This window comes from Pseudorasbora parva, chromosome 2 (assembly GCF_024679245.1).
Source record: "Pseudorasbora parva isolate DD20220531a chromosome 2, ASM2467924v1, whole genome shotgun sequence".
NCBI lineage: Eukaryota > Metazoa > Chordata > Actinopteri > Cypriniformes > Gobionidae > Pseudorasbora > Pseudorasbora parva.
Genome location: NC_090173.1, coordinates 60,853,778 through 60,880,835, shown reverse-complemented (window position 1 = coordinate 60,880,835; position 27,058 = coordinate 60,853,778). Strand labels below are relative to the sequence as shown.

The 27,058-nt window shown below is 42.1% G+C and overlaps 1 protein-coding gene and 3 non-coding genes across 4 annotated transcripts; all 4 read right to left on the bottom strand.

The window, feature by feature from the left end:
- Positions 1–13,956: 13,956 nt before the first annotated feature.
- On the bottom strand, positions 13,957–14,030 carry trnan-guu (transfer RNA asparagine (anticodon GUU)). The gene has a single exon. It is a non-coding gene; the product is annotated as a tRNA-Asn (tRNA).
- A 125-nt stretch (positions 14,031–14,155) lies between these two features.
- Positions 14,156–14,228, bottom strand: trnak-cuu (transfer RNA lysine (anticodon CUU)). The gene has a single exon. It is a non-coding gene; the product is annotated as a tRNA-Lys (tRNA).
- Positions 14,229–14,684: 456 nt separating this feature from the next.
- On the bottom strand, positions 14,685–14,758 carry trnan-guu (transfer RNA asparagine (anticodon GUU)). Its single transcript has one exon. It is a non-coding gene; the product is annotated as a tRNA-Asn (tRNA).
- A 1,580-nt stretch (positions 14,759–16,338) lies between these two features.
- Positions 16,339–26,220, bottom strand: LOC137049523 (uncharacterized). The gene is made up of 12 exons (XM_067428066.1): positions 25,946–26,220; positions 25,784–25,870; positions 24,659–24,751; positions 24,388–24,462; positions 21,544–21,708; positions 20,477–20,955; positions 19,951–20,278; positions 19,032–19,836; positions 18,697–18,906; positions 17,963–18,609; positions 17,673–17,777; positions 16,339–17,535 (listed from the first exon to the last, which is right to left on the bottom strand). Exons 1-12 carry the CDS (start codon positions 26,087–26,089, stop codon positions 16,519–16,521), a joined length of 4,155 nt encoding a protein of 1,384 aa, XP_067284167.1. The 5' UTR covers positions 26,090–26,220; the 3' UTR covers positions 16,339–16,518.
- Positions 26,221–27,058: the final 838 nt, after the last annotated feature.

The following is a 27,058-nucleotide window of genomic DNA, read 5'->3' as shown; positions in this document are numbered from 1 at the left end:
TTTAAAATATCTTCTTGTCGGCATAGGCCTACGCAACAACTAAACCTAATTGGAAAAATATCTTCCAAATTATTTTCTGGGACTCGATGAAGAGTTGTAAATTAGAGCGTTTTTAAAATCAGCTAAATGCTTTCTCCATTGTTTTATTAGCTTTGTTGCAACAAACTAGCAACGCATGATGAGAACGAGCAAACAACAGAATGAAAAATCTAAGTTTGTAAACAATTGGAAAACATTTGTGATTTGATAAATAGCAAAGTTGATATTTGTTTATGAAAAGCAAAGTAGGAAAACAGGCTGATGCATATGTAACATGTAAAGTTAGGAAAACTTTTTGTTTGATCAGAATTGGCTACAAGTATTATTGCTACACATCAAAATTACTCGTGACTAGAAATGATTAAGGAGTGGTAAGAATTTAAATCTAAGAGACTGATATACAGAATGATAGTGATGTTGTTACTGTATTTTTTTAAGAAACCGCGTTCTGAGTGGCTCAGCTGAGCCCACGGGGCGTACCACGCCCACTCGGAGAACAAAGACTTTCTCTCCCTGTTCAATGGGAGCGTTTAGCCCAAGAAGTAACAAACTAAATCTATCACATTTTGTTAATACAGTTAAAATTACCATTGTGCCACCATGCAGATTAGTCTTTTAAAAGACTAAATCAAGCAAATAGGCATTTGTAATCTCAAAAGATGAATGAATGTGCTTGCATCAGCCTGAACCACAGTCTTTTTCATATTCAAATGTATTGACGCGATGCAATCTGAAACTTCAGAATTCAAACAGAGATTTGGCGATACACTCAGCATGTTCGTCCCGTGTTAACAACAACAGAGTCGTCCCTTGGCTTTAAGCCTGACCATTGTTGTACACGTGGTGAACATGATGGTGCAGATGATTGCCTTTTGAAGAAACGAACATAAATGAGCTGTTCCACAGACTCTTCAGGAACCAGAAATAATATTATTTAATTTATATTGTTTTTAATATAATATAATTGTATTATAAATCAAAACATAATATACATTGTATTATAATTGCCAAGCAGGGCATTAGGAGAAAGATCAAATTATTTATGGATTGTTACATTTGATTTCATTCTAATTTAATCTGAAATTATTGACTTTAGTAGATTACGTTGTATCCATTCGTTACCGCAAATCTGCGTCAGGTTAGAAACGGACTAAAATCTACTATTGAGTGGAGCATTGGGGCACGCCAACTGAGATTTTAGAGCTCCGCCTAACGCTTAGCATTAGTTCAAGTGTACTTAGATTGTGAAGGCTAAAAAAGGGAATTTCCGTTTAGGACAACAATGTTGCTCGACCAACCTAAATAGGGTGAGCCTTACCTCTGTTTAAAGTAAAGATACTCTAGCTAAGTGTACATGGGAATCCATGACACGATCATACCAAAACTACTATTAGAGAAAGTATCGGTCGATTTATAGCTATAGTAGTGGTCGTGACCTCTGACTAGAGATAACATTGCTTTAATTTAAGTGTACACAGTCTATGGGGACTAAACAAAATACTTTTAGAATGAGTGAGCATGTGGGCAACCCTCTAAATAGTATAGTCAATTACCTCTGTCTACATGACTAAGACTGGCGAGTTTGTGATCGTGGGCCCGCAATGGCCAATGCGAGGACCCTTAGCGACGGTGAGAACCGAATAAACAAGTCCAATAAGAGAAAAGAGTTAAATAGATTAATCAAACACGTACTCAAATTTATAAATTATTAAAAATCTTTGGAAACCTTTTAGTTTATGGAGTCAGATGAAATATTGAGGTAATGCATATACAGAAATGTATTGGATTTTAATCTTGTGTCGCATTGGTTTAATTCCCAGTGCCAAAAGGGAGGGGTTGTGCTGTTATCTTTTGCCTTTACAAGAACACAGCTATATGTGTGGCACTGATAATCGCAAACCAATTCACCCTTCACCACAGAAGTACCTCAATTTTTTTTACAGGTCACAGAGACCTCAAATAATCAAATGTGTGTGCGACACCGTAAAACAAAATTCATAGCAGACAACACCAAAACAGGTGAATCAATTTCTGCCCACAGATCTGACTGTAATGAGAGCAACTGGAAATAAAGCCATGGGAACCAACCCATCGGAATTCATGACAGTATGAGCGATAAAAGCTCTGATTAATCCAGAAAAATTCTCCAGCAGAACTGGGGTTTCTAATGCTCTCAGCAGACTGTGAAGGCTCGACTGTAAGAACAGTTTTAAGGTGTCACACACTGTACTAAAACAACAGCAACAATTCAGACCTGGCCGATGAAACTCTATTTCATGTGACAGCCAGGATGAAAATTGCAACAGGCATAATAGTGCCATTCAAATAAGTCCACACTTGACTGTGAAGCTGTTGATAATGTCAGAACAACCTGAAATGAGGGAGATGGGTGCTAAAACACTTGATGGGGTCATTCACACTTCACAAAATGTATACATGTGACCTCCCGGTGTAGCACTGGAACTAAATTTTGCAACACAGATTGTTATTGATAAGACTCCACCCATCTCCACACAGAACACACACCTCCTTCACTACACCCTCATATCACCTGAAACAGATCAAATCTATCCAGGTTGTACACTACACATAAAAGATGGCATAGAGTCCAAAAGTGTTACTTCACTAAAGATCTATTGTCCATCTTTTCACACCAACAGATCCAAATAGCTTCAAACACACAGGACAGTAGAGTTGGTCACATGATGACAATCTAACGAAGACACACACACACACACACACACACACACACACACACACACAGACACTCACTCTCTCACAGTCTCTCATGCGCACACACACACACACACACACACACACACACACACACACACAATCTCCACACTCTCACTCACACACACACACACACACACACACACACTGTAACGGTGGTGACCCCCAAACTACAATTCATAATTCAGTATTCAATAAATTGTTTTTTTGTTTTTTAAATCAACCTTATTCGGGCGCCAGGCAGGTATAGGCCTGCCAACAAAAACCCGGGATAGTTTTTTAATAACCACCCGTTACGTTCAATAACCTCAAAATAATCAGTCTTTTGTTTTGTTTTCCACGTTTTTTACTTAAATGGGTTTACACCCAACAAACACAAACATCAAACTTAGTTTGATAGATATAAACAATACAACACCTAAACAGAAAGACCAGAAGAACAATTTCAGACACCGCTACTTATTCTTTTTGTTCGTGGTTTGTATTTCAATCGGTGCAGATATGTCACAGTTCATTAACATGCCATAAATTCACATGTCCGTTTTAAACCCCAATTTGTCCTTGAAAACAACACTAACGAAGAAGAAGGTCATAGAAAGGAAATAAAATCAAAACAAAATGAATACAAACAATAAACTCGATCAGTCTGTATATGTTTGGAATCGTGTGCGTGTATGTGTGTGCGTGTGTGTCGGAGAGTGAGCGCGTCTGTGATTGGGTGCGTGTGTGTGTGTCGGAGAGAGAGCGTGTCTGTGCTTGATTGTTTGGGAAAATGAAAAGTTTTTAGTCACTGACCCAAGTGCAGCTGATCACAGGGCTTTCGAAGAGTGTCTAGGGACCGTAGTGGACTCAACGATGATCCTGGTAACGACCAACTTTTCCCTTTGGATGGCTTAGCGATGCTTATAACGTGAAGGTAACTTTCTGCTCGTTCACAAGCACGGTAGAGCAGATCTGGAAATGACAGGCCGACAGGAACACGAGCCACACTCCCCACGGTAACGCACTCCACTTCTCTCCCACCACTCGCAACTCAACTGTCTTCACTTGTTGTGACGTCTCTTCCCCCCCTTCCGGTATGTGCGCTTCACCCTTATACTCACATCCGTCCTTAATTAATACGCACACCTTTCGTGCAACGAAAGTGAAAGTAACCAAGTGGCATCCAGACTTTTCAGTTCTGCCACAACACACACACACACTGTGACAAGGAATACACAATCTCCATTATTGTATGACTAAACATATTTAGATCTGCCTTAATTGCATTGGAAGATTCCTGAACAAACACAGTGGTTATTATAAATATATGTATATCTTCATAATTGTGATTGAATATTGAATATTATTGATGATGTTATTATTATATGTATATCATCTATTTAAATATATAAACTGCACTGACTTTTTGCTACATTTCCTTAGGTAATTCAGACCAAGAACACTTAAATTCCCCTGTCACTTTATCACAGTGATTGAATGATTAAATACCACCCCACCAATTATGACCTTAAAAAAAAAACACTTGAGAGAAGGTGTACCAATCGCACTGCTGATGTGAACCCATATTGTTTTTTATTTTTGTTTTCTTGCATTGTATGTTCTTATGCATTTCTCTACGGCTTCAAGTTCATCAGTGTTCAGTCGTTATGTGGCCATTAAGACTCTTTTCAGGTGTCAACTACGGAGAAGCCTTCCACCTATTGAAGTCTACCCAGTGAACCACACCATTGGAGGTGTGAGGATTACACAAGGAGAGTCAGATTATCGGGAAGGTGCTACAGAAGCAGAAGCTTCCCCATGAAGAAGTGACACGTTAACTGAACATTCACCAAGGTCCGAGACTGACTCTATGAATATGCTGTGCTGAACCACAGGTAGAACACCTGAACACATTCACCCACCATCTTAAACTCAAGCTACACACACCTGGTGAGATGGTGTCCTGCAGGTGAACAAAGAACCTTCCGAAGGGCTCTGCAGCTGCTAAGACAATTTCGTCATCTCAAGGATAGAACCAACGTCTAACCAACGTCTAACAGTGATCCCATGGGACCACCAGAGTTTGACCCAACGGGATCAAGAGGTGGAACTGTAAGACTCAAAAAACTAGTATATGCCGAAATGTCTGAATGAAGAACAAGGACTCTCTGAGAAAATAAAGGAAATTAACATCTGAACTGTCCCTCACACACCACTGGAGACGCAAGTCTCACCTCACTATCAGCTAATCTACATCTTTCCCTTTTGACCCACTCTCCCCCAATTCCTTCCCTCTTTCATGCTGAGATCACTGAAAACACACACAGAATCTCTATATTACAATGTCAATCCACACGTTACAGTATTATATGTTTGATATCGTTTGAAATGTCTCAGTGCGACTGGTACAAAGATCTCATCCCCACAGAAGTTAATCAAAAGATAATCAATGTTTTAAGAGTTTAGAGATATATTGTATTAGTTTGGTGGGTGTGGCTTTCAGCCATTTGGCCTTTACATCAATACAAGTCTTGATCAATGCAAATTCCCATTGTGAACTTGTGTTTACATTTGAAAGAGTTTGTGCATTTGTTTCTGGGTATTTAAGGAAATGTTGCAAAGAGCTCAGGGCTTGACACTTTAAAACGGTCAGCCCGTAATGTTGGATGTCTCAAGATAGCCAGCATTATGTAGTTTTCAGAAGTCAGGTATATATTTCATTCTTTACTTCAGAGTATTTGATGTTATATGGATTACCTTTGAATTGACTATGTAATTGGCTTTATACATTTACCTGACTGTTAAATAAATTGTTACACTTTGATTGATTCTGACTTGCTCTGGAATTATTCAGGTTGGGTATGATTTCAACAAAGGGTTAAACGGACTAATTAAATGTGTATGTAAACTATTAAAAATGAATGACCAAATAACCAATTGGCATTCTAACCCAAATTCTAAATTATGAAATGGAGTCAGATAACGAGGAATTGGAATAAAATCCCCTTTTCCCCGCTGAAAAGACGAACGCGCAGCGACCTTCAACCGCCGATCGTTAGCCTCCATTGGGACGATTTGGGCGGCCTTACAGTACAACAGAACAGGAAACAAAGAACTATACACATAGAACAATATAAAGATAAACTATTTACAAAAACTATTAAATATAAAGATAAACTATTTACATAAACTATTTACAGTTTCTTTTTAATGTCCTCCAACCACTGCTCTTTTGTAACCGTCTCTACAGAGGGGCAGTATACGGTGCCCTTGTACTGGCTGTGCCCAGTCTCTGCTGTCCTGAACTGCCCGCATTTCTTGCACGTATTGTGCAGCACTTTGCGGGTCAGTTTTCGAGCTGGAGGAGCAGTAGGAGGGGCAGGAGGAGCAGAGGAGGGGCTGACCCTGAGAGCCTGTGGAGCAGCAACCAGGACAGGCCCTTGTGAGGCCACAGGCGTCAGCATTACGAGTCGAGTGCCTGGGGGTGGAGCAGGGAAGAGTTGGCGCTGGGCTAGTGGCCTCTCTGCAGCTGGTGCCACAACCACTGGGGCTGAAGGGGTATTCCTCTTCCTCTTCACCTGGGCCTGACCCACGGTGCTGCTGGGCAGGTGGTACTGGTGAGTCGGACCTGGCTGGGGGGGCGCAGATGGGGGGCGCACATTGGCAGGGAGTAGAGGGTCAGCCGCAACAGACAAGCGGCTTGGCAGTTCCAGTCCCTGCAGCACTACCGCAGTGTCCTGTCTCTTCACCCGGTTATTGTGCCACTGAACCAAGGTGGTGTGGCTCACATCTACCAGCTGTATGGTGGTCTGCTGCATTATTGTCCCATTGGCCAGAATGCGCCGCCTGATCTGCCTGTAGTCGGACCTGGCTGGGGGGGCGCAGATGGGGGGCGCACATTGGCAGGGAGTAGAGGGTCAGCCGCAACAGACAAGCGGCTTGGCAGTTCCAGTCCCTGCAGCACTACCGCAGTGTCCTGTCTCTTCACCCGGTTATTGTGCCACTGAACCAAGGTGGTGTGGCTCACATTTACCAGCTGTATGGTGGTCTGCTGCTTTATTGTCCCATTGGCCAGAATGCGCCACCTGATCTGCCTGCAGTCCTCCAGGATGAGGTCCCATCTGGACACTGTGCCAGTCCCCTTCTTCCTGGGACTCCGATTGATGGCACAGAGCCTGACAAAAATGGTCTCCATCAGGTGAGAACAATCTGGCCACTGGGCAAGTGGGGCAGTGGTGGTGAGTGCGTGCCTCTTCACACTCTCCCCACCTGGAGTGAACTCCTGCCTCTTCTTGGGGGACCTGAACCTTCCTGTGTCCAGCCTGCTTTTGTGTCTGGCAGGAAACACCACCCTCCTCTTATCATAGTCCAGCAGGTTCTGCCAAAGAGCAACAATATTGCTCACCTAAGCAGAGAGAGCATAAAATACACAGCAAATGAGAAAACAAAACATGTGCGATTGTAAACATGTAAGACAGGTCAAAGAGAAAAAGTAGAAAAAGTTGAATGTTCCTGACCTGCTGGTTGGTGAGAACCAGAGAAGTCTGGTTCCGAAGCTCAACAAGATATTCCACCAGGCTCTCGACTCTGTCCTGGCCTGGCACACCAGAGTCATCCACAGCCTGAAAAAAAACAGATATGAGCAACAATATGAGGACAGTGAAGTCAGAGACATAAAAACTGGCCTATAAAAATGAATGGATTGCTTCTTTGTACATTATCTGTAATGTTTATGGCCTTTTTGGGCAGGATATTTTTTGCTGATTTTTGTTGAAAACATCTACTTTTGGAGATCTTGGAAACTGTTAAAAAGCCATAGGTCAGCTCAACCTGTGTTTTACTACCAGGTCAGTTTGAAATAAATGCAGGTAATGAAAACACTGTTGAATCATTTACAATTACTGTATAAATAAAAACAATATTATATAACACCCTAACCCTAACATAATCACAATGGCTTTACTTTTTAAGGCATCATGAGCAATTTATCGGTCAGTGCACATTTAACAAGGTAAATACATACCACAGACTGATCAGGAGATGCGGTGGCTCCTGAGGAGGCAGCAGACTGGGTGGAGGAGGCAGCAGGCTGGGTGGAGGAGGCTGCAGGATGGGTGGAGGAGGCAGCAGTCTGGGCGGAGGAGGCAGCAGACTGGGTAGAGGAGGCAGCAGGCTGGGTGGAGGAGGCACCAGGCTTGGTGGAAGAGGCAGCAGGCTGGGTGAAGTAGGCAGCAGGCTGGGTGGAGGAGGCACCAGGCTGGGTGGAGAAGGCAGCAGACTGGGTAGAGGAGGCACCAGGCTGGGTGGAGGAGGCACCAGGCTGGGCGGAGGAGAGAGACTCGAAGGAGGGCGTAAAGCGGGAGGAGACAGAGAAGCTTGGGTCATCGGTCAGACTTGGCACACAAGTAGTTTCATGTGCTTGGTCTTCCCCGAAGCCCTCGTCTTCTTCGTCCACTCCTTCATCAACATCCTCCAGCATGTTCTCCGTCTCCTCTGAGTCGGGGTCCAACACCAGGGGCTGTCCAGTCTGACTCAGGAGATAGTCAACACCAAGCAGCTCTCCTTTGAAAAAGAACAAAAATATACACATACGGGAATGATAAAATTCATCTTCAGTTAACCTGAAACATTGCAAACCCACAAACCAAAAGTATTATGTAGCCAGATAAGGGTAAGACATACCAGTGTATTTGGCAGGTGGCCTGAAAGTTGGCACAAAAGCCCGGCCAAACACCTTCAGGCTGTTGGTGTTGACACAGTGGGCCATATCCCCGGCGTAGGTGAGAAGGGACGCCGGTTTGCTGGTCACTGCCGCAGTCCCCCGATCCTGATTCCACCTGTTCAGGCCTTCCAGGAGGTAGAGCTGGAAATTCAGTGCATTGGCACTGGTTCCTAGAAGAATAAAACAACAACATTTATATCAAAAAAGTCTTGCCTTGCAATCTGAATAATAAATATAAATAATTTGAAACATCAAACATGTGAGACACAAACCTGGAATGAACCTGTTCAGGTGGCAGTGAAAAGACTCCAGGGACGTGGACCCTCTGGCACAGCGATACCTGGTCAGGATGACCCCTGCCTTTTTGGTGGTGCCTACCTCAGTGTAGAGTGGCACTTCTGGCAAGTCCTGGATGCACCTGACATGGCGTTTCTGCACAGGCCAGATGTGCTCCATGCGCACTTCATCCAGAAGTAGCACACCCATGAGGTCCCTCCCATTTGCTCCACCCAGCTCCTTAAGAAGCCTCTCCATCAGCCCTATGGTGGCCTCCTCACCGCGTGTCCTCCTGCGGCAGTAAAGGCTGAGGTCCTTTTTACTGATGCTCCTGTCCACCAGGAGATCAGTAATACCTGGCACACCCTCCTGCTTCAGCTGCTGTCTTTTTGCCTGCCGCAACAGGCTGAGGTCCCCTGCATCCCACTCAAAGATGCAGGCAGACAGGCATCCCATGAAGGTGGGGTAGAGGGGATGGGCGTCGGTGGTGCAGCCCACGGCCAGGCTTCTCATAAAGTGCCAGATGTCCAGCCGTATGTGGAGGTCTGGCCATTGCCCAAACCTGGACTGCAGCTTGCTCGTGCCCTCATTCACGCAGCAGCCACAGTCCACATACAGCAGCACTGGCGGAGGAACGGCAGCCTGGTGGTACCGCTCCATGACACCAGCCACCATCCTGTCCAGTCCTGGCCCCTCCTGCACCGACAGGACACTGGTCAGGATCTGGCCGACCTCGTTGCCAATGGAGGTCACCCAGAGTGCTGTCCCCCGTCCATGGCCAGCCAGCTTCTTTGTGATCTAAAGTTTACAAATGTAACAACACATTTATTACGTACTGTTTTCACTGAAAACAACATGAATGTTTATCTGACAGTGTTTAAGAAATATGTAAGTCTATCACAGAGTCAGATTATTAATTACCTTTTTGGTTGAATCCATCTTTAAGATGGTGCCAAAGGTCGACGTGATGCTGGCCTTGATGAGGTCGATACGGCAGAGGATGTCCCTGCCGTATACGGACAGCAGCCATCGACTGGTGGGGATGTCGATGGGATCTGGAGGCTCCTGGCAGCCCACTGGAAAGAGGCTGGGTTGATCCACAAAGTCAGCACACTCCCCAAGATAGTGTGCCAACCGATTCAGCTATTCCTCCCCATGGTTCTCTTTCAACTGCCTCACCAATCTAGCTGGACTGTTGCCCAGTGTCCGGTCCCGAAGCAGCCTAATAACAAGGATCTCACAGGCAAACCTGAAATTGTTGCTGTGATTAGTTATATGTTCATTGGAGAGTGAATTCAGTAATTTAAGTCTTCACAATCAATATGTGCTTTACTCACTTGCGGGTCAAGATCAGCTGGAACATTTTCTGGTGAGGCAGGTCAAGCTGGTCCCGGACAGTCTGACTTGTTGACAGATAGTTTAGAGAACACACAGTGCACCTAAGTGTCTCTGTCACCATCAGGTAGTATCTGTCAATGTCCAGGACCTTCCGAGCCCCCTTGTGGACACCGTAGCCCGTCAGGTTCTTGCCACAAGCTGGGCACGACACCCTCACCTTCCACAGGTGGTAGGACATCCACACCATCAACCGATGGGTGAAGAACCGGTCCGGAGTTGGTGTCTGGTGGTAAATGAGGGCTGGGACCGGGGGCTCATACCACAGCTTCAAATTTGGCCGCAGCTTGCCAGATTGAAACAAGGTGTTGGCAATCCACCTCTGGTCCTGCACAGGAATGGTCTTGCTCATTTCACCTGGCAGCCAGAATGAAGCTGAGGCACTAGCAGGGGCTGGCAAGGATCCTCCAGGCTCCTCCTGTTTGAAAGACAATTTGATTATTTGATAAATAAAGGCTGCACTAATATACACCACAGCCTATCCAATAGTTTTTTCTTTTATTGCTCTGATGCAATTTTTTACAAGCAATTGGTCAAATTTCAAAACTCTTAATACTTATATCACAACAGATAATCAAAAGTGCAATTTTTCAAGCATTTCAGCATTTTTTCAATTGTATTAGTACAACATGCAAAATCACAAAGTATGCTTTTCTCTACTAAGTGGTTCACATATATAAATGTTTAATTCACAGTCCCTGCTTCTTACTATCAAACTTTTGATTAGCATCTCTTCTCGTTTAGTTTAACTAGAATGAAACCATGAGGTCAGGTTTTGAAAGAATCTCTAGCTGTGTTACAAGTGTGATCAGTTTGGACTTTTGTACTAAGAGTTAAAAAAAAATTTATTTACATTTGTGGTGATATACTCACAGAGGAAGGAGCATGACTGGGAGCCCTCAAAGAGGATGGAGATGGGGTGGTGGTCCTCACAGGTGAAGGAGCAGGACTGTGAGCCCTCAAAGAGGATGGAGAAGGGATAGTGGTCCTCACAGGGGAAGCAGAAGGGGTCCTCACAGAGGATGGAGCAGAAGTGGGAGCCCTCACAGAGGATGCAGATGGGCTGCGGGTCCTCACAAAAGATGGAGAAGGGGTGGTGGTCCTCACAGAGGATGTAGCAGGACTGGGAGCCCTCACAGAGGATGGAGAAAGGGAGGGGCTGGGAGGAGAAGGGCTAGGGGTCCTGGAAGAGGGTGGAGGAGAGGGGCTGGGGGTCCGCCGATCCACTAAATTTGGCTTCAGAGAAGCCAACTGGGACCCACCAAACCGTGACTTAGTGAACTAAAAAGAGAAACAAAGTTAATTGCAATTATTCACCTATCTAGTGAAATATCATGACAAACAGAGTACTGAGGACATTTTACTGGTCTTCACTAGTTAAAAACCAGTCAAAACGCAAATATTTGTATTTAAATCTAGTGTTGTGTAGGTTTAGAGTTTAGAGTAAGTGTATGCAATATCCTCACTAATATTATATAGTCAAACAAAAATTAGTTTATGTATAAAAATGTTAATGGCCTAACTGATCAGTGTGTAGGAGTATACTAGAATCATTCTGAAGTTAGTGGGCTGTAAATCTTATCAAACAAATACAAAATTAATCTAAGTAAACATTAATTACAGAGGAAATACTCACCATTGCCAAACTTGGAGGGGGCCTCAGGAATGTCCGTGGGGCAGGAGCCGTGTCTGAAGCCTCAGACAGAGGCGGTGCAGCAGAAGACTGAGGGGCAGCAGCAGGCTGCTAAAACAACAGCAGAAGGGCATACGATGTAGTGAAACAGAATTTTAACAGATATGTAATGCAACATTACATGTCATTTTCAAATAGATCACCTTAGTGCTGTGGAATCCACAGTTGCAGGCCATGGACCCTCTAAAGAGGGTGGTCTGTCCATGGGCCTGCATGGGGCATTACTCAATCTGAAAAGATAAAAACCATTATATATTGATATTGTCCACACAATTGTCAGGAGACCTGCATTAAATGTAATGAGATACTTTACCTTCTGATAGAGGTCGTACCACTTCCGCTGCCTTGGGGCTGGCCTATTTCCTCCTCCAGAAGGCCAGACCCCAGAGCTGGCAAAGGCCCTCAATCTCGCCATCCACTCACCATCTCCCATGGCCTTGTGGCTCTTTGATTTTGTGCTCATCTAAAAATAACATGGAAATAACAGATAACAAGTACTGGACAACTACACTGATGTTTTTCCCACCATTTAATTATAATGATACAACTATAAAAAAAATATACATTTAAACAAAACTTCAAACTAACTGAATGATGGCATCCCTTACTAAAACTAACCATGGTTTTACTACAAATAAAAATGAATTAATTATAGTTAAATATAAAATATAACAAAGTTAAACCATGGTAACCACAAATTAAGCATGGTAAGCTACACTTACCATAGTTAAACCAAGGTACTAAAAACTGTGGTTATACAATCTCCAAAAAACATGGTTACTACATGTTAATTACAATAAAACCATGGTTATAATGAGTATGAGGGGTGACTATATCTACTATATATATATATATATATATATATATATATATATATATATATATATATATATATATATATATATATATATATATATATATATATATATGGGCAATTCGTGATTAATGTGACCACAAAAAATAAACACAAACATGTTTACTATAGTAACACCAGAGTTAATATGAGGGATGACTACATTTACAGCCATAACAGTTTTTTTCATTCAAACCAAGCTAAATGATGTTTAATATGAAAAACTATGGGCAATTCGTGATTAATGTGACCACAGTTAATAAACACAAACAAGTTTACTATAGTAAAACCACGTAACCATCGCGACAGAAAGACCTAGCATACAGAATTCCTCATAATATCTCACAAAATACACCTTTACGTGAACTTAATGAGGGTTTCATTTACAATTTACAGAGAAAAAGTTGTTATTGTAGCAATTGCGCTATGATTGTTAAAAGAGTGGTCGATTAAACGACTTGTGCGACGAATGAAAACGTAACAAGTATATGGCCAATAAATAATATAGTAAACAGAAGAAGAAAACAAAAAACCATTTATTACCTACTTTGCTCGGTAATAACACAGTTGTAGAGGTTTTCGAAAAGCGAGGTGTGTGTCGTCATTCAATCTCAAAATGGATGCAAGCGCGGTGAGTGGCTGCGTCCATTCTCATCCCGCGATGCGATTGGCTCTCGTCCAATCTCAAAATGGAGAGCGATCGACGCGATTGGCTCTCGTCCAATTTCACAATGGAAAGCCAGCGATGCAATTGGACGAGAATAGAGCGGTGAGACAGACGATCCTGATCCAGGTAGAGCTAGCAGGGCGGGTGCGTGCTTTTGTTTCGTGCTGGTCGCAGTTTTTTTTTCTTTCTTTTTTTCTTTTTTATGTGTTTTTTTTCCTTTTTTTTTACAAAAACACTAGTACATATAGGCGCATGCCGAATCCCTTTGCCCCATGCCTGAGAGCCTGATAGGTTGAAAGTTACTGGTGCCCTCCTTATACGACCAAAGTCCCCAATCGATCACAGTCGGAAGTTGTTACCAGTGCTGGATGGTGTTTTAAAAGAAGGTGTGTTAGAGCAGGACCTCTTTGGATCAAGGGCCTCCGCCCCCTGGAACAAAACGCGAACATTCCATCCCCACGCCACAGCAAACTTGAGCTGATGTAAACTTTCACAAAACAACCACTGTGTTTCTGTAACGCAACCCAACCCACGTGCGCAAACTTCTGGGCCTGTGTCAGAGGTCGCGTGGTAGCATGACAGCGAAAAACAGTCTTCGTCCCTGGGTGGGCTCGAACCACCAACCTTTCGGTTAACAGCCGAACGCGCTAACCGATTGCGCCACAGAGACTGCCGGCGAGCAGTGACGTGGGTGAGGCAATCGAAAATCAGACTTGGACGTTGCCAGGCGACGAAGAACTGGCTTTCCCCACTGGAAAACGAGAGCCCTTCGGGAAGTGAGAACGCTAATAGAAGCGCCCAACGTGGGGCTCGAACCCACGACCCTGAGATTAAGAGTCTCATGCTCTACCGACTGAGCTAGCCGGGCGGGTGCGTGCCCTTGTTTCGTGCTGGTCTCAGTTTTTTTTTCTTTCTTTTTTTCTTTTTTATGTGTTTTTTTTCCTTTTTTTTTTTACAAAAACACTAGTACATATAGGCGCATGCCGAATCCCTTTGCCCCATGCCTGAGAGCCTGATAGGTTGAAAGTTACTGGTGCCCTCCTTATACGACCAAAGTCCCCAATCGATCACAGTCGGAAGTTGTTACCAGTGCTGGATGGTGTTTTAAAAGAAGGTGTGTTAGAGCAGGACCTCTTTGGATCAAGGGCCTCCGCCCCCTGGAACAAAACGCGAACATTCCATCCCCACGCCACAGCAAACTTGAGCTGATGTAAACTTTCACAAAACAACCACTGTGTTTCTGTAACGCAACCCAACCCACGTGCGCAAACTTCTGGGCCTGTGTCAGAGGTCGCGTGGTAGCATGACAGCGAAAAACAGTCTTCGTCCCTGGGTGGGCTCGAACCACCAACCTTTCGGTTAACAGCCGAACGCGCTAACCGATTGCGCCACAGAGACTGCCGGCGAGCAGGGACGTGGGTGAGGCAATCGAAAATCAGACTTGGACGTTGCCAGGCGACGAAGAACTGGCTTTCCCCACTGGAAAACGAGAGCCCTTCGGGAAGTGAGAACGCTAATAGAAGCGCCCAACGTGGGGCTCGAACCCACGACCCTGAGATTAAGAGTCTCATGCTCTACCGACTCCGCCAAAGCTGGGGAACAATAGTCTGTTTGAGGAAGGGGAGAAGGAAAAAGAAGGGGAAGAAGGGGGAAGAAGGAAAGAAGAAGAAAAAGAAAGAAGAAAGGATCAAAAGAAAGGGGGAATGAGAGAGAATGAAAATATTAGAGCCCTTGTGCGATCTTTAGTTGTTTTGTGGTAAGTTATCGTCATATTTCACTGAAAAGTACTTTCCCCATCCACATATCAGGCTGCTACACTGACACGAAGAACGACGGTTCGAATCCCACCTCTGACAGGACTAAAACTTTTATTTAAATGTTGCAAATAACTGCTTTATTTGTAATCCAAATTTCCTTCCATGTACTTTGAGGATGCTGGTTAATAGTAATGCAATGCATCTCATTTTCTATGCATGACTACAGTGTTTCCAATTTTTTGTATATTTATTTCATTGTACAATGCTATATTTCTTTTTTGTATTATTTGAACTTTGAATATAATAAATCTGTATTTATAATTATTTTTTTGAGTAATTGGTTAAACTTTAAATACAATGTATGTTATTTTTCTATCATTAAAAAAAGTAAACAAATGTGTTAATTGTATAAGTACTGGTTTCCCATTTTTTAATTTTAATTTTATTCAGCAGTGCTTTTTTTCCATTATTTTGTACTGTTTTATTTCATCTTTGGATTTTCTAACTTGATCTATAATTTTATTTTCTAAAGTATTTTGACAAATGCTTGAAAGGTGCTATACAATTATTAAAAAATCTGGGCAGTTAACTGGGAAAATAAATAGTACATTAAAACAGCATGCACTTATAAAATGTATATATTAATAAAAGTGTAATAGGATAATTAATTAAAGATTTCTGTTGTAACTAAAACAAGACAACCAGATGATGGACCACTCACTCACTCACTATACACACAGAATACATTTAATTATAAGTAACTATTATAAACTGTATAAACAAATTATTAAACAATACAATATTTATTTACTACCCATATGAAAATGGAGTTCCTTGAAATGTGCTTTACATTTGAGATGATAAATAATGAAAATTATAATAATAGCAATAGTTTTTGGTAATTTTAGTAATTTTTTGACAGAATGATTAATGAAAGAATGGACACTATTCTATGAACAATAAACATTTTTATTTCTAACAAAATATACAATAAAAACGTCTAATGATAAATTATAAGAGACACATTATAAAACAATGTACAAATTATTAAGAAGTGTATATATCTATATAAGGCTCTAACAAATTAAGAGATCACTTAACATTGATTTTGAACATTGAACACTTAATCATTGATCATTTGTCTCTTTTTCCAGAGCTGTATGGAAAATGATAAAAACCACCACCCACCTCTAATAATAATAAAATAGATAAATAATAATAGTAAACAAACAAATGTAGAAAACAATGAGAATATAGCAAATAGAATATTTAAAATAATAAAAAAATTAAATAAAATCCCCAACCTAGTAATAAATAACAATAATAGTAATAAACAAAAATATAGAAACTCAATAAAAGTGTGTGTGTGTGTGTGTGTGTGTTATTTAAATGAAAAAAAGACTATTTCTTTTGTTTCACTTTTTCAAGCCACTGTTCTTTTGTAAGAGTCTCTGTGACAGGGCAGTAGATAGTTCCTCTAAACTGGCTGTGTCCAGTCGCTGCAGTCCTAAACTGCCCACACTTCCGGCAAGTATTTGCCTCAACCTTCCTGTGGTAGGGACGAGGGACAGGGAGTTGAGACTGAGTGACTGTGGCAGGAGGTGGGAGGACGAAACTGGGAGTGGCTGGGACAATTGGAAGAGGACTTTGAGGGACAACAAACAGTGTAAAGGTAGGGGTAGTGTGGGAGACAAGGGGGGCATTTGGTCTGGGGCTGGGAAGAACAGGAACCGGTTGCAGGTTACCAACAGGCCTAGGAATTATTGGCCTCTGGGTTGGTAGCTTGGGTATGACCGCTTCAGTTGTACTGCTAGAGATGCGCCTTTTTAGTCTAGCTTGCCCAGCTGTGCTTTGTGGCAGGTTGTAGATATGTTGTTCTCCCTGGACCTGTGGTGGAGCAACAGCACGGACATTAGCAGGTTGGAGAGACTCAGCAGCAACACCAAGAGGGTCAGGCAGATCAATCCCCTGAAGCAGAAGAGTCTCATCTTGCTTCTTAACCCTGCCGTTGTGCCACTGAACCAGAGTGGTCTGATTTACTTCCACCAGCTGAAGAGTTGTGTCCTGGATGATGGCACCATTTGACAGAATCAGCTGCCGGATCTTGCGGTAATCATTTAAAATGAGAGACCAGCGACTTAGCGAACCTTTCCCTTTCTTCTTCGGACTTTGATGGATGTGACAGAGCCTGATGAAAATTGCCTCCACAAGACGACAGCAGTCTGGCCATTGGGCAGGTGAAGCTGTAGATGCCAACACACTTCGTTTCAGGCTGTCCACTCCAGGGGTAAAAACGGCCTTCTTTTTCGGAGACCTGAACCTCCCTGTTGTCAGCCTATCCTGGTGTCTGGCAGAAAACTTCACTCGCTGCTTGTCATAGTCAAGCAGGCTCTGCCACAGGCACACAATATCATCAACCTGAAGAAGAATAGAAGTATAGAGGCATAGGTAAGTAAAAAGTAAACTGGTAATTTCACATACATAATTAAGTTATTAAGTACAGTGATTTGCGTATGTATTTTCCATGTTAGCAAACATTCAAAATGTTTGCTTACCTGATGTCTGCTCAGGGTTAACCCTGTGCTTGTCCTCAGCTCTACCAAATACTCAGCCAGTCTGTCCACCCGGTCCATTCCTGGAATGTTTTGCTCATCCACAGCCTAAAACAGTAGTTAAATGGTACATTTATGGTACAATTGTAAAAAAAAACAAAAAACAAAAAAACACCTTTTTAAATGGTACTATAAAATAGATTAGTGAAATTACATAATGGTAGTATTAGTACGTTTGTCGTATTGCAAATTATTTTCTGCTATTGCAAGTTCCTATTGCAAAATTTACATACCAAAAGCTCCTCAGGCACCTGAGTGGAGGAACCTGGTGCATATTGGTCTGTGGATGTAGTAGGCTGAGCAGAGAAGGTTGCAACAGCAGGCTGGGAGAAGGCAGACTGGGATGAGGGAGCAGCAGACTGGGATGAGGGAGCAGCAGACTGGGATGAGGGAGCAGCAGACTGGGATAAGGGAGCAGCAGACTGGGATGAGGGAGCAGCAGACTGGAATGAGGGAGCAGCAGACTGGAATGAGGGAGCAGCAGACTGGGATAAGGGAGCAGCAGACTGGGATGAGGGAGCAGCAGACTGGGATGAGGGAGCAGCAGACTGGGATGAGGGAGCAGCAGACTGGGATGAGGGAGCAGCAGACTGGGATAAGGGAGCAGCAGACTGGGATGAGGGAGCAGCAGACTGGGATGAGGGAGCAGCAGACTGGGATGAGGGATGAACAAGCTGAATTGTAGGTGGGTTACAATTAGCTTCATCTTCAAGGAGGAAACTCAGTGTAGGGTCCTCATTGATGTCCTCCTCAAACCCCTCATCCTTCTCATCTACATTCACTTCCTCCAGCAGCTGGTCTGTCTGCTCATTGTCGGCATCCATTGACTGAAGTGGCTGCCCTGTCTGATTAAGCAGATAGTCCACTCCAATTAGCTCCCCTAAAAAAACAGAATGCAGCACGTTAAACATATAGCCCTTTCATTAGCAAAGAACCCTATGGTGTATTATGACTGTGACAATATTACCAGTGTACTGTGCAGGAGGTTGGAAGGTGGGCACAAGCTTCTCTCCAAAAACATTTAGGCTGTTGGTGTTGATGCTTTGCACCACCTGCCCTGCGTAGGTGAGAAGAGGGGATGATTTTGTGGAAATTGATGCAGCTGCCCGGTCTTGGTTCCACCTGTTCAGGCCTTCCAGGAGATACAACTGAAAATTCAGTGTGTTAGCACTGGTTCCTGTAAAGAAGTGTGAAAAAAAAGAAAACCATGAAATTGAGTGTCTCTTTGGAAAATATTATGTTATATTACATGTTCTATTGTGTTGAATATGTTCTATAATGCAAACACAATGAGCCACAAACCTGGAATGAACCTGTTCAGGTGGAGGTGGAAAGATTCAAGGGAGGTCGAGCCCCTGGCACACCTATACTTTGTGAGAACTAATCCTCCCTTGGTAGTGGTGGTGCCCGTCTCAGTGTAGAGAAACACACCTGGCGGATCCTGTATGCACTTAACATGCCTCATCTGAACACGCCATATGTGCTCTATCCTTACTGTGTCTAGCAGAGGAACCCCCATCAAATCTCTCCCCTTCTCACCCTTCAGTTCTTGCAAAAGCCTGTCAAGGTGGCGGGTTGTGGACTCTACCCCACGAGTCCTCCGACGGCAATAGAGCGCCAACTCTTTTTTGGTGATGCGTCGATCCACAAGGTTATCAGTGATGACAGGCACACCTTCCCCCTGCAGTTGCTCTCTCTTTGCCCGACGCAACAAAGCCACATCATCTGGGTCCCATTCAAAAATGCACGCAGAGAGACGAGACATAAAGACTGGGTAGAGAGGATGAGCATCAGTGGTGCACCCCACGGCCAGCCGACGCATGAAGTGCCAGATGTCCAGCCTGATATTGAGGTCAGGCCATCCTCCAAATCTGACCTGAAGCTTGCTCTGCCCCTTTTCTATGCAGCAGCCACAGTCCACATACAGCAGCAGTGGTGGAGCCACAGCCGCCTGACTGTACCTGTTAATCAGCCCGGACACCATGTTGTCCAGTCCTGGACCTTCCTGAGCAGTAAGGACACTTATAAGAATTTGTCCGGTCTCATTGCCAACAGAAGTCACCCACTGTGCTGTTCCTTTGGCTGTGCCCGCCAACTTTTTTGTGATCTAAAATCAACAAAATTAAAAATATGGATAAAGGAACATGGACATGATCTATAACATGGATCCTTTTCAAACTTTACAAAAGTTAAGACCTCAGTAATAATGTCAAAGAATTACCTGTTTTGTTGAGTCCATTTTTAAAATGGTCCCAAACGTGGAGGTTATGTTGGCCTTAATGTGGTCTATGCGACTGATAATGTCCCTCCCATAAACTGACAGCAGCCACTTACTGGTAGGGACATCAATGGGCTCTGGAGGCTTTTTGTAAATGACAGGTAAGAGGCTGGGGCGATTGATGAAGCCAGCACACTCCTCCATATAGTGCGCCAAGCGGTCAAGCCACTCCTCCCCATGGTTCTCCCTGAGCTGTTTGGCAAGTCTTGTGGGACTGTTGCCCAGTGTCCGCTCCCTCAGCATGCGTATGACACGAATGTCACATGCATACCTTTGTGTAAAAGAGGAGATTTTCTTCAATTATTATTTCATACTAAATAAAACACACTTTTATTTTGCATTTACTTTATATTACACATTTCTGCTTATATGCTTCAGAAATTACATTATTAATTATGCAATAAAATTATTGTCTTTATTAATAAACACATTACACAATTCTATACAATGTGAGTAGATTGTAACTCACCTCTGTGTCAAAATCAGACGGAACAGTCTTCTGTGGGGCACGTCGAGCTGGTCCAGGACAGTCTGACTGGTTGACAGGTAATTCAGGCAACACACAGTACACCTGAGAGTCTCAGTTACCATAAGATAGTACCTGTCAATGTCCAATACCTTCCGCGCTCTCTTGTGGAGTCCATAGCCAGTCAGCTGCTTCCCACATGCAGGACAAAACAGTCTGAACTTCCACAAGTGGTATGGCATCCATACCAGAAGCCTGTGATTAAAAAAGCTATCTGGAGATGGAGGCTGGTGATAAATGAGTGAAGGGACGGGTGGCTCATACCAGAGCTTCAAGTCTGTACGGAGTCTGCCAGCCTGAAAGAGCGCAGATGCAATCCACCTCTGATCCTGTGAGGGGACCGTCTGCCTCATTTTAGTGGGCAACCAAAATTGATCTGGCTCAGATGCAGGAGCAGGACCAGGCAAGGAAGGGGCATCATGCTTCGGATTCAAAAACAAATGCATTAGAGATATAATATCAAAATATTGTTTCTCTTAAGTTTGGATATGAGTAATTCTACAATTTAGGGTACACCTCGCGTCCATTTATGATAATCATATATATATTTTAACTAAATTATCTTTAAGGCAGATTTATCATATAAAACTAATTCCAGTCCTTAGTGACTGTGCTATACATATCACATGGATATCTGCAAATAAACTGGTTCTTAAAGTATTTCAAAACAATCACTGTACATATGGCAGAACAGAAAAAAGAACACTCAGATATTTTCAGTTTGTCTGTTACAGTAGACAATTTCACCAGGGAAACAATGTCCCTGTTAATATATCAAAATAGTGTTTAATGATTAAGCTCTGCAACTATCAGGTATTTAACACAGACAAAATATATCAACTGAAACCAAACCAATAGTCTTTTTTTTTGAGAAACCAAATTTATTTTGTACTTTTTTGTTTCATGTGAAATGCACCCCACAATTATAGAATAAGCCACATGTACAAGTACTTCACACACAAGTAATTTCAGATGCCACAAAACAAACAAAAATTTAGATGGGCACTCACCAAGGATGTAAGAGAAGGACTAGCTGCAGGAGAAGTTTTGTCTGAAGCAGACGGACTGGATGAAACAGGTCTGGCTACAGGTCTGGCTGCAGGAGCTCTGGTGTCAGGAGAAGCACTGGCTGACGGTGAAAGACTGGCTGAAGGAGACTGACTATGACTATCAGGCTGTAAAGATACATATTGTGCATTATTACAGATTTTTTCAATTGCTTACACACTAAAATGAAAACTTTCCCACAATTAGCAAAACTTTACTCAAGGAGCAAAACACCGGCCTAGATTTGCACAACTGTAAGCACATTGTCAGCTTCACACTTTTTGCAGAACAAGATTCAAGATTTTTAATCAGGACATGCTAGCTGGCAACATAGGATTCCATTCATTATTAAGTTCACCTGTCTTCAACAAAAATGGAAGGCAACGTCACATTAAGAGGAAGAATGATGATGAGAGGGGGAGACCATGGAGGGAGAGGGGAAAAAAGGAAGAGAGGAGAAAGGGGTAGAAGGGCTAGAGAGGGCTAGAGAGGGGTAGAATGGTTAGAAGGGTTAGAGAGGGCTAGAAGGTTTAGAGAGGGCTAGAAGGGTTAGAGAGGGGTAGAAGGTTTAGAGAGGGCTAGAAGGGTTAGAGAGGGGTAGAAGGGTTAGAGAGGGGTAGAAGGGTTAGAGAGGGTTAGAGAGGGGTAGAAGGGTTAGAGAGGGCTAGAAGGGTTAGAGAGGGGTAGAAGGGGTAGAGAGGGGTAGAAGGGTTAGAGAGGGCTAGAAGGGTTAGAGAGGGGTAGAAGGGTTGGAGAGGGGTAGAAGGGTTAGAGAGGGTTAGAGAGGGGTAGAAGGGTTAGAGAGGGCTAGAAGGGTTAGAGAGGGGTAGAAGGGTTAGAGAGGGTTAGAGAGGGCTAGAAGGGTTAGAGAGGGGTAGAAGGTTTAGAGAGGGCTAGAAGGGTTAGAGAGGGCTAGAAGGGTTAGAGAGGGGTAGAAGGGTTAGAGAAGGTTAGAGAGGGCTAGAAGGGTTAGAGAGGGGTAGAAGGTTTAGAGAGGGCTAGAGAGGGCTAGAAGGGTTAGAGAGGGGTAGAAGGTTTAGAGAGGGCTAGAGAGGGCTAGAAGGGTTAGAGAGGGGTAGAAGGGTTAGAGAGGGCTAGAAGGGTTAGAGAGGGGTAGAAGGGTTAGAGAGGGGTAGAAGGGTTAGAGAGGGTTAGAGAGGGCTAGAAGGGTTAGAGAGGGGTAGAAGGTTTAGAGAGGGCTAGAGAGGGCTAGAAGGGTTAGAGAGGGGTAGAAGGTTTAGAGAGGGCTAGAGAGGGCTAGAAGGGTTAGAGAGGGGTAGAAGGGGTAGAGAGGGGTAGAAGGGTTAGAGAGGGCTAGAAGGGTTAGAGAGGGCTAGAAGGGTTAGAGAGGGCTAGAAGGGTTAGAGAGGGCTAGAAGGGTTAGAGAGGGGTAGAAGGGTTAGAGAGGGGTAGAAGGGTTAGAGAGGGTTAGAGAGGGGTAGAAGGGTTAGAGAGGGCTAGAAGGGTTAGAGAGGGGTAGAAGGGTTAGAGAGGGGTAGAAGGGTTAGAGAGGGGTAGAAGGGTTAGAGAGGGCTAGAAGGGTTAGAGAGGGGTAGAAGGGCTAGAGAGGGGTAGAAGGGTTAGAGAGGGCTAGAAGGGTTAGAGAGGGCTAGAAGGGTTAGAGAGGGGTAGAAGGGTTAGAGAGGGGTAGAAGGGTTAGAGAGGGTTAGAGAGGGGTAGAAGGGTTAGAGAGGGCTAGAAGGGTTAGAGAGGGGTAGAAGGGCTAGAGAGGGGTAGTATAATTAATATAATTTAAGTCTAATCTGTTTCAAAGTCAACACATGATGTTTTGCCTCAGGTAGAGCAAGGAAAAATACACATTTAGGTAAATAAGGAGACATAATGGAGAGCACTCAAATGAAAAAATGAAAGGAATTAAAGACTTTTTTTTTCTGTTGTAAGTTTTAATGTAAAATGTTTTTGATTTTAACAGACCTATGTTTAAATGTTTTGCTACCTGCATAAGCAACACATAAATATAAAGTATAGTCTATATAAATATAAAGTAATTAACTGATTAAAACGTTGTTTTAATGTAGGCGTAGTGCGTTTAAATGGGCATCTAAGGGTGTATTGTAATACATCACACAAGTCTTTAATCTTTATAGACCGTTAAAAAAGTGTGCCCCCGTGTATGTACACTGAATATGTATATTAGGCCCCACTTTATATTAGGTGGCCTTAAGTACTATTAAGACTTATGTACTTTTATCAAAAAATAAGTACAATTTACTTACTGTGTTCAAATTGTATTGCAAAGCACCTTTGCGGATTTTGAGGTGGGAAAGGGGTAGAGATAGGGACAGATGTGGTTTATGGGTCAGTTTAAGTGTAGGGTTAGATGTAAGGGAACTGCCAAATGTGTAATTACAAATTTAACTACAGAAATTAATTACAGATGTAATTACATGCAGGTATTTTTTAAAATAAACATGTATGTACACAATAAGTCCATTGTATCAAATAATTAATTAAAATGTTAGTACATAGTAGTTAAGGCCACTAAATATAAAGTGGGTCCGTATATTATTACTTGAATCCACAAGAACCATGCATGCTTGCTTCAGTGTTGCCACCCCATAAATAATTTTCTAGATCCGCTCCTGGCTACTTGTGTGTGTGGATGTGTGAATTATGTGTAGTGTTTTGACAAACGAGCCTTGTTTTTAAAATTGTGCTTAAGCAATCGTACAAAAAAACTTTACTTTACTTATATATATAATATACAATATACAGTTATAATATTACTGTATTATAAACATAATAATATTGATGATGATGAAACACATTAAGGTCTTTTAAATTACCTGAATCCGCCTTGGTACATTTAGGTTGGGTTTGGCTGCTGAACTAATTGATCCTCCAAATCGTGGCTTTGTAAACTAAAAGAGAGCAATTTTAAAACAGATTGACATTCATGTAAAATTATGCATGCATTGGAAATGTGAAGATAAGATTTCCCTATTGAAGAATACATAAATAATCTTCCAGTCGACCAGTAAAAGGCTTTGTGGATAATTCTAGAGATAATTGCTTGTGGAGGAGGTAATCTACTCAATGATTAAAATAACGTGTTACCATTGATACGTGAAGTGCAGGCCTTGTAAAGGTTGGGGCAGAGGTACATGCCGGTACAGCGGTAGGAGTGGAGGCAGGTGGAGCACTTGTGGCCTGGTAAAAGAATAATCAAGAATGTGGAAAACGTTTTATTCATCTTTCAGTCATGGTACTTTTTACTTCTTTGCTGTGTTTTTATATCTGTCATTAATCATAATCGGTGGATATGCCTATTTTGATGTTTTTCATATTGACACAGCGGGCACACTCACATTTGATAATTTATTTATTTACAGGTATACACTAATTAATGGAGCCCAACTGTTGTGACAAATCACAGTTGAAAGTGTAAATGACTGTGTCTAATTCTAAGCTGCAAATAAATTGTATATTTTATTTTATATACACCAAAAAGGACCCACTTTATATTAGGTGGCCTTAACTACTCTGTACTAACATTTTAATTAATAATTTGATACAATGCACTTATTGTGTACATACATGTTTTTACATTGTACTTACATTTTAAAAATACCTGCATGTAATTAAAGTACATCTGTAATTAATTTCTGTAGTTACATTTGTAATTACACAGTTGGCAGTTCTCTTACACCTAATCCTACCCTTAAACTGACCCATATCACCACACCTGTCCCTAACTCTACCTGTATCCACCTCAATATCAGTAAAAGTGTTTTGCAATAAAATTTGAACACAGTAAGTACATTGTTCTTATTTTTTGATGTAACTACATAGCTTTTAAATTGTACCTCAAACAAGTCATTACCCATATCAATAATATTTGTTATATATAAAATAAAATATACAATTTATTTGCTGCTTAAAATTAGACACAGCCGATTACAAAGAAAGAAAAACCCTTTCAGAAGTTATTTCTACTTTTAGAAATGATATCTGCCTATTTAATCACTAGATGAACTATGGGAATAAATAAAGCTAACATTGATATCTTACAGTCAATGATGTAAACAGTAGTATCACTTTATCAAGTTTATAAATAGAAAGAAAAAAATCAATTACTAATGCTGTATCCCACAGCAGACCCCTTTGAAGGTATTTGAGTCAAAAAAAATGATGGTGAAGTGACATGAAAGAGATGATTACCTGAAAGTCTGAAATGCATACCTTAGACAGATGGAATCCACAAAGGCATTTCTGTGGTCCACCAAAAAGTGTTGCCTGGCCACTGACCTGCATTGGACATTTATCTATCTGTACAAATAAAGACTTAAAGGTTATGTTAAATGGGTTTAAACATGTTTTCTCATTAACTTTATCAGTACATACCCTCTGAAAGAGGTCAAACCATTTCTTCTGGCGGGGAGCAGGCCTGTTTCCAGCTTCAGAGGGCCAAACCCCTGTGTTGGCAAACCGCCGCAGACGGGACATCCACTCCTCATCCCCCATTGCCTTGTGTGACTTTTTAGACATCTCTGGAACATTTGAAACATGATAAGTCTTTTTAGCAACAACAACAAAAAAAAAAAAACATTTACTTATATTAACACTAGCCCTTATGACTGTATGTGACACATTACTAAAATTACAATAACAAAATTAAACAGTAAACAATAACAATTACTGTTTTTTTAACAATCGCTATGACAATTTTTAAAATACTTTTGACACATTACCTAAACTCTTATTGCACCAGCACACTTACATCACACAATTGGTAAAACAGTTAATTTCATGCTCAAAATCACACATTGTAAACTAAACTTCTACACTAATTTTCAAAATACAATACTCACTAACACAATACACTATGTATACCAAACCCCTAACACATGTTCTCTTCCAACAGGTCTGCCCTTATACAATAGACAGTACATTTTATTGTTCATAGACTGTGTGTCTTTTGAAGACTCTACTTTTTGGTTTTGTTGGATTTAGTCAATGCATTTTGTTTCTTTTGCTGCAGAAATTCAATACACAAAAACTGAATGACCCATCTCAGAGTAGCTTTATAGAATGCCCTTCAGTTTTATTTCATTATCAGCAATCATCATAGACAATAGCAAGTTCCTGTTCTTCATTTAGGAGCTTTCCTCTGCCTCCAAAGAAGCCCAAATAGGCCCTCTTTTACATGGTCATGTGCTTGAATGAATATCAACACCTGAACAATTCATAGAAGGGAATCAGCAGTGATTTATATATTTTGCATAACTTCAATTGGCTGTCTCAGTAATGGAATAGAATACAGGGGATATATTTGTGTTTCAATTCACAATTTGCCAGTAAAAATCCGTTTTGGTCTTGGTTTAACGTTAGCTTGTGTGCAAAAGAAGTTCAAGCATTTTAAATATGTGTTAACTTCATGCATTCTGTGCAAAAGCAACAATAAATGTCTTAATTTTATTGCCTAAACATACAGATGTTGTGCTAACTGCATTAAGC